This window comes from Octopus bimaculoides, chromosome Z, assembly GCF_046866305.1.
Source record: "Octopus bimaculoides isolate indiv1 chromosome Z, ASM4686630v1, whole genome shotgun sequence".
Lineage (NCBI taxonomy): Eukaryota > Metazoa > Mollusca > Cephalopoda > Octopoda > Octopodidae > Octopus > Octopus bimaculoides.
The window spans coordinates 1316082-1331425 of record NC_142944.1 but is presented as its reverse complement, the minus strand read 5'-3'; the positions used below and the strand labels follow the sequence as shown (position 1 = coordinate 1331425).

Here is a 15344-nt window from a genome sequence, read left to right as displayed (position 1 = left end):
AGTAGGAAAATCGTTGGTGCTGGAATCATGAAATACAAAATGGCTTAGTCTTTTATATGAAACCTACATACATTACTAAGTGATATACTGGTGGAGTTGTTAAAGCACTGAAAAGGATGGCTTATAGTATTCTTTCTGATTTTTCTTTGCTTTGAAAAGTCTTGCCAAGGTCAATTTTACCATTCAATCTTCCAGATCCGTAGTATAGAAGTAAAGCAAAGACCTTTCCCGAGTCAGTATGACTTGGGAAGGGCTAGTTTCTTGGTTTCCTTGCATATATATTCCCCACCTGGATGGGACGTTGGTCCATTGCAACATTACACATTTTTGTCAGCTGAGTGGACTGAAGCAACGTGAATGGAAGTGTTCAAGGTTCCTTACATGATGCTTTTAAAGAGTTCATGTCTTACATGAGTAAAGGAGAGATGTCAGCACATACATTACACAGCAACTTTTGTTTGTCTTGTGATGACATGTTGGGGTCAGATACAAGACCGAAAATCCTTGAAGGAATCAATTCCCTTCTGAAGCCTTAAAGATATTTCATAATCCAAGGATCAAGAATGGTTGAGTGTGATGCCCAGGTAGGCTTTCAGTACTGTTGTTTCAAGAAAGATGGTTTCACATGTAGGTTTCCTGGCACAGAATGGAACATTAGAACAGATTTATCCAGGCTGATACATAGCATGAATGTCCTGCAGGATGCAGAGATATGATCCCTGAGAATTCAACTGGATGACCAACTAAATATTTACCACATGCTATATAGAATATGTAAAATATGGGAAGTCAAATGGGAAAGCAATGCTTATCATTGCTACATATGGAAGGAACAAATAAAGGAAGAAGTAAGTATTTTGGAAAAAACATGCATTTTTCATGCAGAATTTAATCAATCTGCTTGAAAATGCACCACTAGTGTATTGAATGAAGGAAGCTTGATCTGCAATATTTGTGATCTTGTATGTCTATCAAGAGCTGGAATCATTTGTCATCAGTGGAGACACAACAAGTGTGAAGAGTATAATTCTGAGTGTGCAATGGTGTTAATGATAAGCGATGGTTTTCCTCAGTCATGACGGATAGCCATCATGTATGTATTTATATTTACCAATAGATTCTCTGGTTTTACATCTCTGTGGACAATTCCAGCTGCATGCAGGTAAGCTAGTGCACTGAGGAGGTTGTGTGTCATTCTGCTAGCAGTTCTCTCGGTGTATTTTGTTGCAGTAGTTATTAATTCAAACAGGTCCCCTCCCTTTAAAGAAGAAAGTGAAAAAGTGGAGTTTAGATAGATAACAACAACAACAACAACAATAAAGACAATAAAAAACTCCCAAAATTAACTTAATGAGAGAATGAGGCTAGAATAACAATGGCAACAACATCAAAAAGGAAGAGAATATTGATAGATCAATTGGAAATGTAATCTTGGTATCAAAAACAGCAGCAAGAAATATGTAACATTAAAAAGAACAACAACAGGGCACTAGTGTAGCTAGAGGGGTGCAGTAAGGGCAGTCTGCCCTGAGCGGCACTTTTAAAAGGGCAGCACTTCTGGGTCTGCTGTAGGCAATATGTGCTTTTTGTGAGGTCCCGGGGAGGCAAATGGAACGGCCACCCTGGGCGGCACACTCTTCTAGCCAAATATAATAACTGTATCGTGATTTCCGGGTTATTTCCCTTCATCAGCACAGAATAATTGTTCGGCTAGAGGTGGCGCTGCCAAATTCTCATTCAAAACGAAGGGAAATAATCCAGAAATCGCAATACACAGATATTGTTTTGAGCTGAGTGGGGGTGCTAGATTCCCTTGTTCGAAAATATAAGGACACAAATCGTATCATATAGCCAACTGGAGACAATGTCTCCTGGGGCTAAATTACAGCAACATTCATCCTAAACCAGGACTACCATGTTATGTTGGCTAATAATCTTTAATACATTTTGAATTGTTCTCAAATTTTGATGAGGTAGACATATCCTAAGCCCATAAAAATGTGGAGCAGAGTCAGACTGTTTGCATGTGTTTGTGTATGTGTGTGCATGTGCGTGTGTGTGTGCACGTGCATGTATTTAAATGCTTTCAAAATATTATTTGGTTTGACTTCACTATTATAAATTTATATAACATATGTACATACATATATAGATACACACACACACACACACACAAGAATATAAGAAAGGTTTCTCAAAAAATATCCGTCCTCATTTTTTCCTACACACACTCACACATAAACACACACACACACACACACACACAAATACACTACACACACACACATACTCACACATGCACATACACTCTCTCCCTCACATGCACAGACACACTTTCTCTCCTCTGTTTCCTTCTCTTTCTCTCCTTCTCTCCCTCTTCTCCCCCCCCCCCTCTCAGACGTACATACACAAACTCACAAAACGCTCAGCTTGTGACAACAGAAATACTTCACTATCAACCAGTGAGTACTTTTGAAGGAAATGGACAAGACAAGAATAACAAAATAGTTGACAGCATCCTTCCTTTACCAATATAGACTTCATAGTTCCCATGGTAATGATTTATTGCGTTGAATCAAAGGTTTTTAGAATATCTTGGTAACTAATTTGGTTTATTCTCCTCAAGTTACAATAAAAGCAACATAACATTCAGAGTAGAGGCTATTGTGTTGCATCATCTGAAGCCACCTTTCTGCCAGTTCTTGGATCCCATACTGATACAAGTTCTTTGAGGTAAAGAACTCTGTCATTGTAGCTTCCACCTTGTCTTGATTGACAAAGTGTAGTAAGCACAGGAAGTGAGCCATGGATTGGAGCCGGTAATAATCTGAGGGAGCTACAGATTGAGTGTTGTATCCATTTGATTCTCTTGAGTTCCTGCAGTTTACTCCAGGCCATTCTAGTGGTATGAAGTATTGTGTTGCTGAAGACCTCGCTTTCTGTTAACCAATGCTGGGTATTTTTACCACACAATGGCATACATCCATTCCAACTGTTCAGAGTACAGGATGGCATCCATGGTTCGACTGTCTGGAATGAACTCATAGTAAATTATCCCCTCATAATTCCTCCAGATGCTAAGTATCACCTTGTGTTTGAAATGCCCATGTTTGGCAACAGGTTCCAAAAGCTGGCCCTTACTTAACCACTGCTTATGCACATTAGGAATGCAGAGAAATATCTCCTTTGGATTATTTGTTCTGATCCTTGTTTCACTTTCTGCTCTCACAAGACTTCATCAACGGAAAAGAGGTGGAAACCTCAGAGAAGGAATTCTTTACCTTCAAAGACAAAGACTGATATCAGTGTGGAATCAAAGAAATGGCAGAAAGGTGGCTCCAGACTGGGCAATACGATAGCCTCTCTTTGAATGTTAAGCTCTTTTTGTTGTAATTTGATGAATAAAGCAAATAAGTTTCACAAAATATTGAAAAACTTCCGATTCAACACAATAGAATGTTTTTTTTCTTCTTAAAGATAGTCTTAAAGTAAGTTGCAAAGAGTTATAAAAACAAATTAATGATAAATAATGAATGTTTCTAAGATTAATTTTATAAGTGTTTTGAGACATTGAGAATGGTGAATTCAAAGACTATTACAATTGTGTTACAACTTTGGCAAAGAGTTTTTACTTACTTTTACCAATTCCATGACGAGAAATAGTTGATCAGGTGAATCAAATTCTTCAATAAGACGGATGATGTTTGGATGTTTTGCTTTTCTTAGAATGGAGACTTCATTTTCAATCATTTGAACCTATTGCAAAATACATAAAACACATAAGAAAATGCACACTCTCTCTCTCTCTTTCTCTTTCTCTCTCTCTCTCTCTTTCTCACTTACACACACGCAAGCACACATACACACACAAACACACACACACAAACACACACATACACATACACACACATACACATGCACACGCATGCACACACACACACAAGAATACGAGAAGAAAGGTTTCTCAAACATATCCATCCTCAAAATTATTCCTACATACAAAGAACCATGACTACATTATCTAAAGTATTCCCATTTTCATAACATACAAGACGTATCAGCCTTTGCCTTTCCCTTGGATAACATTAGAGGGCATGGAGAGGTGGGGGCTGGTAGGCATCTGTGACTGCTGGTCTTTCAGAAACATCCTTGCCTGGACATGTGTCTCAGAGGGAAAATTTCTAGGTTCTAGCCCCTTTGGACATTCATGACCAAAGGGGCTCTTTACCATCTTTATACGCACACACACACACACACACACACACACACACACACACACACACACACACACACACATATATATATATATATATATATATAAAGTTAAAGAAGTGATTTTAAATTCTCAATCGCAGAATAATGCTAATAATATAGCCTGAACAGGATAAGCTACCCCTATTTTGCAGAGAAATGTGTAGGTGGCTATATATATATATGTATGTATGTATGTATGTATGTATGTGTATATATATATATATATATATATATATATATATATATATATATAGTAAAAATGGATACATAAGGGTGGAAAATCACAGGAATAATACCATATGTCCAACGCAAGATACAATATGTGTGTTCAATTCCTTCAAGAATCAATAAATGAATTTATAGTATCCAGTCTCTAAAGTGTCTAAAAGGTACAGTAAAAAGACAAGCAAATACAACAATAAAAACTTTAGAAATATCATGAATGTTCAAAATATTTATTAAAAAAATATTTATAAATATGCATGATTTCTAAGTTGTATAAAAATATGACAATTAAAGTTAAAACATTACGATATGTAAACGTACATTATGATATAACATATAATGGGTAAATATATACGGTATGATGAAGTTATAAATTTACATGTATTATATTAAAAACGTTAAGTTAAAAGTATACATCTACGGACCGTTTCTGAGATGTGTCTATTAATATGGTGTTGTACTCACATTGAGTACAATATGAGTACAACACCATATTAATAGACACATCTCAGAAACGGTCTGTAGATGTATACTTTTAACTTAACTTTTATATTATAGGTTTTTTTGTTTTTTTTTAAATCCTGTCCTAATGTACACGTTTTTGATATAATACATGTAAATTTATAACTTCATCATACCGTATATATTTACCCATTATATGTTATATCATAATGTACGTTTACACATCGTAATGTTTTAACTTTAATTGTCATATTTTTATACAATTTAGAAATCATGCATATTTATAAATATTTTTTTAATAAATATTTTGAACATTCATGATATTTCTAAAGTTTTTATTGTTGTATTTGCTTGTCTTTTTACCGTACCTTTTAGACACTTTAGAGACTGAATACTATAAATTCATTTATTGATTCTTGAAGGAATTGAACACACATATTGTATCTTGCGTTGGACATATGGTATTATTCCTGTGGTTTTCCACCCTTATGTATCTATTTTTACTATAAGATGAATTCTAGCCCATGCTGAGCACTTCAACTCTAGCCCGTCTTTATGTATTGTTATATTAACAATACATAATTATACAAAAATTACAGTATATATATATATATATATATATGTATGTATATATATTTACATATATCTTTTATTTTCTTTCTTTTATTGTTTTCTGGTTTCAGCCAGAGGCTTAGGCCATGCTGGAGCACCACCATTCAGTGTTTGGTTTTCTTTTCTGTACTGTTTCTGGTGAAACAGCAAGTTAGATGGAACTGCTCTTCTTTTTGTCTCCTTCCACAACGTGGCTTCATCTGGACTCTCAGATAAATAATTTGTCCAGAGGTTCTTTGAAGACTTCCACAACTACACTTCACAAATCTCTGAGGCTGTTTGGCTGAATGTTAAATAATTGTGAGCCCTTAAAACCCAAACTGTTACAGTACTGGGTCCTTATTTGAGATAGAGAAGATAAGATCTTTGGTATTATGCTGTGCTGTCCAGTTCAGTGATTGCTTTAGTTTTCAATTCCAAACATGGGAGCTAGACCTTCCAGAGTCTTTGTACATCACATCCAGAATCAGATGTATATCACTGCATATGTAGTTATATGGTAGCCATATGGTATTAAATGTGGAAACAGGGAGAGGTCCATGTACTTACATTTCCTAAACACTTTGTCTTGTCAATTATTTTCAGGGCATATCTTGTATTTGTTGATCTTTAAAAATAGATACACATCAAAAATTTATTGGAAAAACAGGTGAAAATTATTTTAGAATTATAATTACATGGAAATAAAGTTTACAAAACTGAAATTTAAATGAAATTCGTTCATTTTATTTAAAACTGGTTGGTTGATAAGAAAGAACCAAAAAAAAAAACAAAAAAAAACAACACAAAACCCTGTAATTTTGAGAAAGGAAGAAAATGAGATAATTTAAAGGAAAGAAGTGACAGAGAAAGATTACCGGGCAACAAGAAGTGGGAGCAAATATATAACGAAACAAGGTAAAAAAATGGATAGGCAAATGAAAAATAAAAAAATAAAACCCAAAAGAAAAGAGCAAAAATTAGTTAAATGCAGACTGTGAATATATTAGATTGATACTCAGAGGAAGTTTTAGATGGAAAACTATGAGTGGAAATGATATTTCAAGTATGGCTCTTTGTTGGACAGAAGGAAAAGTCCAGAGAGGAGGAAAAGGAAGAAATGTGCAGATGGTGTTGAGAAAAGCATGTGTGTTCATACATGGCCAACCAATAACTGAATGGAAGTTGGAGACAAGTTGACAAATGAACAAATCTTTATAAATATACATGCATACATATGCATGCATGCATACATGCATGCATGTACACATAGATATATGCAAACATACATACATACATACATGCATACATACGTACATACATACATACATACATACATATGTACATACATACATACATACATACATACATACATACATACATACATAACCAATGCAGATTTTGTGGAGATAACAGCGAAGATATCACCCACATTATAAGCAGTTGTCCAAAAATGTCATCACAGTATTATCTACCAATGGGACATGGAGTAGCTAGGACACTCAATAATGAGAGCTGAAAAGATAACCCCCAAGGACAAAGAAATAAGACCTGATATAACGATTTGGGATGGAGAAGAAAAACTGTGCACAGTTGGAGAAATTAGTTGCCCAACAGATGTTAACATAAAGCTGAAGATCAGTGAAAAGGAGAACACTTATGCTGAACTATTGAGAAACCTGCAGTTACTCTATCCAGATTACAAGTTCAGGTTTATACCTGTAATTATTGGGACACTGGGATATGTAAAACACTGCCTAAATACCAATCTTGAGAAATTAGGCTTCTCAAAACCAGAAAGGAGAAAGCTGATTCGAAGACAACAGATCCAATCCATCACTGGAACTGTAAAAATCTGTAAAACTTTCCAGAAGTTTATCACTTAAGTAGTGTGGTTGAAAAGTGTGTTGTTATTGTTATGTGTGTGTGTGTGTGTGTGTATGTGTGTGTGTGTGTGTGTGTGTGTGTGTGTGTGTGTATATATATATATATATATATATATATATATATATATATATAATATTAATGGTTTCCTATTAGGAAACCAACAGATTTTATACAAGGCTGCAAGGAGAAGTGCTCAGAATAATTGAGACAAGAGTAAAATATTAGTTAAAGAATAAAAAGACTAGGTTAACGACTCAACCTATCACCCCCCGTCAATGAACATATATAAGAAATACAACATAATCCGTCAAACATAAGGAATAAGAAGAAATATATGTTCCATATTTATTACAAAATTATTCTCATTAAATTCCAATCTGATTTGTGTTTCTGCTGGATAAGTGTTCTAATATCCTTGAGTGTAGCATTTATGGGCATTTAGTTGATTCAGTTGCTGTACATATTCATCCAGGTGAGAAATTCCTATGCAGCATTATTCAAGGTATTACCTGTGCAGGTGAGTGAAGCGAGCTGCAGAATCCAGTGTTAGATAGTCCTTCTTAAAGTATATTCTAGGTGAGGAATCATAAAATCTTAGGGTACATGACAGTAGAGATAGCTTCGAAATATGATAGGGCTATAATTTCAGTATTGTTTAAACTTAGAGTGACCTTTTTAGAATTTTAGGGAATGGAATATGTTATGTAATTAATAGTAAAAAAGAAAGAAAGAAACCTTAATTAGGTCAGGGTGCATTCAACTCACTGACCACTCATAATATATATATAATATACGTTTACACACACACATACACACATATGTATATACACATGCATGCACACATGCATACATATGTACACATACATACACACACACACACAACCAGTGCATAACTACAAAAGTACAGGTGTGCCACTGTGAAGAATCTATTACCTGGACCAACATTCACGAACAACTGCAAAGTTTCCTTCACCGATGAGACGCCGGATTCCATATTTATTGGTTAAAGCTAATGGATAATTTTGTATTGTTTCTGGTAAATAAAAAAAAAAAAAAAGGAAAAAGAAACAAAATGTATTGTAATTTATCAATAAGGTAAGGTGGCAGACTGAATTATTTGATCATGAAATAAGAATGTAAATGGCTAGGGATTCTACAGACACATGTATCCTTAATGGTATTCTCAAGCAGAATTAGCAGGGCACAGTGAATGTGACAAAACTACCCCGGTTTAATTATCGGTATAATCCGTTTGACAGGTTCCTATACAGTTTCTATCTACAAAATTTTATTCACAAGATATGCATTGATCTGAAGCTAAAAAAAATGACATTTGTTCCAAGTAAAAGGCATTCAGTGGGATAGAAACTTGAACCTTGTGGTTCTGAAGAGAACCTCTTAAACACTCAACTATAACAAACTGAATAACAACATAAATAACTACTTTAAAACAATAATGCTACAAGACAGAAGTAATTATTGTGTTGAATCAAAAGTTTTACAATATTTTAATAACTTATTTATTTTGTTCATCAAATTACAACAAAAGCAGTCTAGCATTCAAAGTAGGGGGCCATTCAAAATAAGGGTCCATCGTGTTGCACCATCTGAAGCCACTTTTGTGCCAGTTCTTTGATCCTATGATGATACCAATTCTTGTCTTTTGAAGGGAAGAATTCCTTCACTGAAGCTTCCACCTTCTGCCATTGCGAGTGCCGAAAGTGAGCCATAAATCAGAAGAAGTAATAATCTGAGGGAGATATTTCCCCACAACCCTAATATATGCATAAGCAGTGGTCAAGCAAGAGTACTTCGAGTGTTTCAAACATGAGGCAATGCTGTGTGTCAGGTGGAATTATGAGGGGAGAATTCACTACATGTTCATTCCAGACAGTCAAACCATGGATGCCAACCTGTACTCCAAACAGCTGGAGAAGATGTATTTGACTATACACGAAGCTGTTAAGAGGGACAAGAGAGGAAGAGAACCTAGGATATGGTGGAAGATTATTGCAGGGGTGGATGGAGAACAAAGGGTTTGTCTGTGGAAATCAACACTTGAGAGTTCATGGGTCATACTCTGAGTAAGGTGTGTGAAATCCTGGGTATTACAGGAATAAGCAGGAGATGAGCCATCATAAACAGCATGAAGGCTGCAGCAAAAGCATCTACATGGCTCTGGTTGAAAAGAAGTGATCGATGGAATCAGTAGAATACCATTTTGTCACAGTGCCAAGCTTGATCAATGCAGCTTGGATTAGGTGTATTTAGTAAGAGCTAAAACAACAAATGACTCCAGGAGACGATGATGATGAATCCAAGTATTGTATCAGAAGATGTACGAATTTAAAGGAAATACATAAAAAAAAACAAGTTCCTGATTGTAATAATAAACCATTTTGTCAGCACTACATATCATAGTGTGAAATCATTTGAAGAATTAGAGAAGTGAATAATCTTTGAAAATTAAAGAAATGGTTTTATATTTACCTTCTGATTGGCCATTTAGACATGTCTTGTCCTGAAATAATAATAATAAAAAGTATTTCAACATTAAATTCCTGAGGATGTGTGAAAGGGAATTAAAGGTTAATGAAATATTTTAAACAACTACATGAAGGAGATACCTCTGTAATTATTTGTATCTAAAGCGTCACCTTTACCTTTGTAGCAGTTGACTATGGTGCTGCTACACCAGTCATTGGGTATGACTCCTTCGTGTATCACCTGGTTAACAATACGGATGACTAGACTATAGCTGACACTGCCAGATATTTTGAGCATCTCTGCGGTGATTCCAGATGGGCCGGGGGCTTTCCCTGTCTTAATACTCTTAATTCCTTTATCTACCAAGTTACTGTCAACTCGGATAGCTGGTCCCTCTGTTGGGTCGACATTCGGCAGACTCTCTTTCTCCCATTCATTCTCTTTATTAAGCAATCTTTCATAGTGGCATCTCCAAACCTCTCTCTTTGCAGCCTCGTTTAGTGCAAGGGAACCATCATCTATGTGGACACATTTCTCTCCTACGACATCACAATTCTGTCTCACACACTATCTTGCAACACACATATAAATATACATATATACATATATATATATATATATATAGTAGACTTACTTGCAAAATAGGATAGGACGTGTGCGTTCAATAATGTAATAATACAAAGAATATATATACATGTATACACACATATATGTACATACTTACATCTACATGTGTATATACATGCATATCAGGGTACAGGACGTTAGAACAATAAACTACAGACAACGGAACGAACACATAGGAAAACGGAAAGCCCCTTGGAATATCCCTTCATCAGCTGTCTTCGAAACGTCTAGATAGAATATTTTGATTTTAATCACCTTACTTAGAAATTGTATGGATAATACCATACTAAATTCTGGTGCCTCAACTTAAGTACCATATTCACATGAATCTAAATTTTTGCTGAACTCATCTACATACATATATATATATGTGTGTATATGTGTGTGTGTGTGTGTTTGTGTGTGTGTGTATGTATATATATGTGTGTATATATATATATATATATATATATATATATATATTTTTATATATATATGTACGTATGTTTATATGTATATTTATATATATTTTGTGAGGCAAGTATGAAAATAAAACTCAAGCATGTATATTTATATACGTATACACATTCTTTATTGATATGTGGTGGAAATAACAGAATGACTAAAACGCTGAGAGTTTTGTGTGTTAATGAACAAATGAAACTTTTGGCCCTTGAGTCACTCTGTTATTTCTGCCTAATATCAATAAAAAATGCATACACATGCACATTTATAAGCATATAATGTAGTTGTTGGTTATGGCTGTTCAGAAAGTCATCATTGGTTTCATGTCTTTAGGCATCATCAAACCTTCTGGTCTGAGGCACATAACCTCTTTATTAATGTAGGTAGTAATACAACGTTGGTCAGCATTGTGGTGAAATAAATCTCTGAATCAAAATTCTTCAAAGCGAAAACTCTTTCTGGATGAAATGGAGTTATCCCCCTTTGAACTGTTCCAGATATGTCTGAAAAGGGTCATTTTATGTATGATTTCTGCAAGTCAGCAAGTGGGGAAGTTCATGTCTCTTACATGAATTTTCTCCCATGAAGTCACTGACTAAACACCTCACTTTTTGAATTTTAAAAAGGCCTTCAGAACAAGTGAATTTTTCCAGATCCTTGCCCTCTCAGCTAAGCAAAGTTTACACTATCTGCTCCCATTGAGGTATGGTTTAGGCTGCTCCAGGTGCTTCCATTTAATATTGTATGATGTTCTCTCTCCTTCTAAATGTAATTGGCCAAAGACTTAACATTGCGCACCTCTGGGATATCAAAAGAGAACATGTCGTAGTTTAGCCGCAGTCTCTGTTGCTCCAACGTACTTCTATGTGTGTGTCCTAATCTTGATAGTGCTGTTGTTGTTGCCACAACTGCTGTCGCTCCCGTTGCAGCTGTTATCACAAACTGAATTTTACTTCACATGCAGTGCCTGGTGTAAATAAACGTATGTGCATGTGTGTCTTTGTGTATGTGTATATGTGTGTGTGTGTGCATTTATGTATGGATGTAGGCATGTTGTACGCATGAATTTAATTAAATAATTTATTTATTATTTTTCTGAGTTGCATAAAAGTACTTTTGTTTCAAAACCTAGATCTTTTAGCAGAAACTAGTTTCCTTGATAAATGTTTGTGTATTCTTATTGAATGTGAAATCTTGTTTCAATTATCAGATCCCAAAGCAAAAAGCTGGTGTATAAAAAAGAAAATAATACTTGTGCAAATATAGTGCTGACTCGAAAGTTTTGCAATATTTTAGTAACTTTTTTGCTTTATTCCTCAAGTTTCAAACAAAAGCAGCCAAGAATTCAAAGTAGAAACCATCAGGTTGCATCTTCTGATACCACCTTTCTAATACTTCTTTTATCCCATGCTGATACCAATTCTTCGAGGTGAAGAACCCCTTCACTGAAGCTTCCACCTCTTCTTGAGTGTAGGAAGTGAGCCATGGATCGAAACAAGTAATAATCTGATGGAAATATTTTTCCACAGTGCTAATGTGAATAAATAGTGGTTAAGCAAGGACCAACTTCCAGAAATTGTTGCCAAATATGGGTATTTCAAACACAAGGTGATGCTCTGCATCTGGTGGAATTACGAGAGGATAATTCACTACAAATTTGTTCTTGGTGGTCGAACCATGGATCTCAATCTGTACTTCAAATAGATGGAACAGATGTATGCCATTCTGTGGCTAAATTACCCGGCATTGGTTACCAGACACTGTGCAGCCAGACACTGCAAGACCATATACCACTCAAATGGCCCGCAATAAATTCCAGGAACTTGAGGGAATTGAACTAACACACCCAGCGTATAGTCTGGATGTAACTCCCTCAGATTATTCTGATCCATGGCTCATTTCCTGCACTTGTGACACTTCATCAACCAAGATGAGGTGGAAACTTCAGTGAAGGGATTCTTCCCCTCAAAAGACAAAAACTAGTATCATCATGGGATTGAAGAACTGGCAGAAAGGTGCCTTCAGATAGCCCCTACTTTGAATGGCCCCTACTTTGAATGCTAGACTGCTTTTGTTGTAACTTGATGAATAAAGCAAATAAGTTACCAAAATACTGCAACACTTTTGTCTTGCCTCATTAGAATTATATACACTGTATTTTGTGTATTGAGTACCTTAATGTACAATTGTTTTTTTTTTATCATTGGATTAAGACAAAGAAGTGATTATGTGTGTATGAATATGGGAGAAAGTCTGTGTATGAGTGTATGTGTGTGTCTGTCTGTGTGTATGTGGGCATGTTTGTGCATGTGTGCATATCAGAATGTGTGTGTGCATGTGATTGAGTATGTATGTGTGTGAATACTTGAGTGACTGAGTATGTGAGAGGAAATGTTTGTGTGAGCATGTATGTGTATGTGTGTTTATGTGCATGTGCATGTCTGTGTGTTTGTGTGTGTCTGTATTTGTATGAGTTTGCATATATCGTTTTGTGTCTGAGTGTGATGTGTGTAGGTGTGAGTGTATTTGCACACATTTGTAACTGTTAACACACACACACGTACACATGCAAGTGTGTGGATAATTACATTGTCATCATCGTCGTCGTCGTCGTCGTCGTCATCATCATCATCATCATCATCATCATCATCATCATCATCATCATTTAACATCTGCTTTTCATACTAGCATGGACTGGACACTTTGAGAGGAGCTGGTAAGGCCAGAAGCCACACCAGACTTTACTTGTCTGTTTTGGCATGGTTTCTATGGCTGGATGCCCTTCCTAATGCCTACCACTTTACAGTGTGTACTGGGTGCATTTTATGTGGCTCCAGCACTGACAAGGCCACCAAGGATCTTGCAAGACAAAGAACCCCTCAACTGGGAAAGGAGAGTAGTATTCAGTGGGGGATGGTTTTGTACCAGTTGAGAGATTTAAAGTATAGAAGGGACAGATGTAGAGTAGAAACATGGCTACTCATTTGGAAAACAAAAGAAAGTGAGCTGGAGAGTAAGGTAAAGAGAGCGATAGAGAGAGAGAGAGATGATAGTGGAGATATGTTGGGAGATGTTCTCAAGTGAAAATGGGGAAGAGTGAGAATAGGTGAGATGATATACAGGCTTGGGCAGGGTCAGTGGGTAGGGTGAGGTGTGCTAAATCCACATTCATCTCCTACTTACACTTTCAGACAAGGCTTTTCTCCTTGGTCTTGGAGATGCAGTTCGGGATGTGTTTCGACTGTTGGAGGGTGACCGAAAATTGTTTGCTGCTTCTTCTGGAAATACAGAAAAAAAAAGAAGAAAATAATGAGAGCAAGAGAAAAACAGAAAGAAAAAGAGAGAGAGAGAGAGAGAGAGAGAGAGAGAGAGAGAGAGAGAGAGAGAGAGAGAGAGAGAGGGAGAGAGAGACATAGAGTGAGAAGAGGAGATAAAATGAGAGAGAGAGCTGTAGTAATATAAAATTCAAAATCAATTGTATTAGTGTGTTGACTCAAGTTTTGTAATACTTTGGCAACTTGCTTTATTCCTCAAGTTACAACCAAAGCAGCTTAGAATTCAAAGTACAGGCCATCGTATTGTACCGTCTGAAGCCAGTTTTCTGTCATTCCTTTCATTCCATGCTAATACCAGTATTGTCCCTCAAGGTGAAGAATTCCTTCACTAATGCTTCCACCTTGTCTTGGTTGATGAAGCTCAGGAAGTGAGCCTTGAATTGGAACAAGTAACACTCCAAGGCAACTAGATCCGGACTACATGCTGGGTGTGTTATCACTTCGATTCCCCCAAGTTCCAGGAGTTTATTCTGGTTCATTTGAGTGGTATGAGGTCTTGTGTCAACCATTGTTGGGTATTTTTACCACACAATGGCACACATCTATTCCAGCTATTCAGAATATGTGTTGGCATCTACAAATTTGATTATCTGGAATGAACATGTAGTGAATTATTCCCTCATAATTTCACCAGACATGGAGTGTCACCTTATGTTCAAAACTCCCATGTTTGGTAATAGGTTCTGGAAGCTGCACGTTAAGACTGTGAAAGAGTATCTCCATCAGATTATGACTTGTTTTGATCCATGGCTTACTTTTCCTGCATTCACAATGCTTCATCAATCAAAAGTGAAAGAATTCTTCACCTCAAAGGACAAGAACTAGTATCAGCTTGGGATCCAAGAACTGGCAGAAAGGTGACTTCAGACAATGCAACCTGATGGTCTCTACTTTGAATGTTAGGATGATTTTGTTGTAACTTGAGGGATGAAGTAAATAAGTTACCAAAATAAGTTATAAGAGTTTGACAAGAATCTAGACATTGGCCATACTTAGCAAACTATTTATTCTTTTACCTTTGTGACATCCCAC

The 15344-nt window shown here is 36.0% G+C and overlaps 1 protein-coding gene across 2 annotated transcripts in view; it reads right to left on the bottom strand.

Moving 5' to 3' along the window:
• Nucleotides 1–15344, bottom strand: part of LOC106868853 (serine/threonine-protein kinase DCLK2) — a 196816-nt gene that overhangs the window by 59201 nt on the left and 122271 nt on the right. For both annotated transcript variants that reach the window (XM_014914296.3, XM_014914295.3), the window contains exons 5-10: nucleotides 14161–14255; nucleotides 9910–9940; nucleotides 8353–8452; nucleotides 6103–6160; nucleotides 3637–3756; nucleotides 1112–1258 (exon numbers count right to left, since the gene is read on the bottom strand). In XM_014914296.3, the coding sequence (XP_014769782.1) occupies nucleotides 1112–1258; nucleotides 3637–3756; nucleotides 6103–6160; nucleotides 8353–8452; nucleotides 9910–9940; nucleotides 14161–14255 (551 nt within the window). The remainder of the gene's footprint in view (nucleotides 1–1111; nucleotides 1259–3636; nucleotides 3757–6102; nucleotides 6161–8352; nucleotides 8453–9909; nucleotides 9941–14160; nucleotides 14256–15344) is intronic.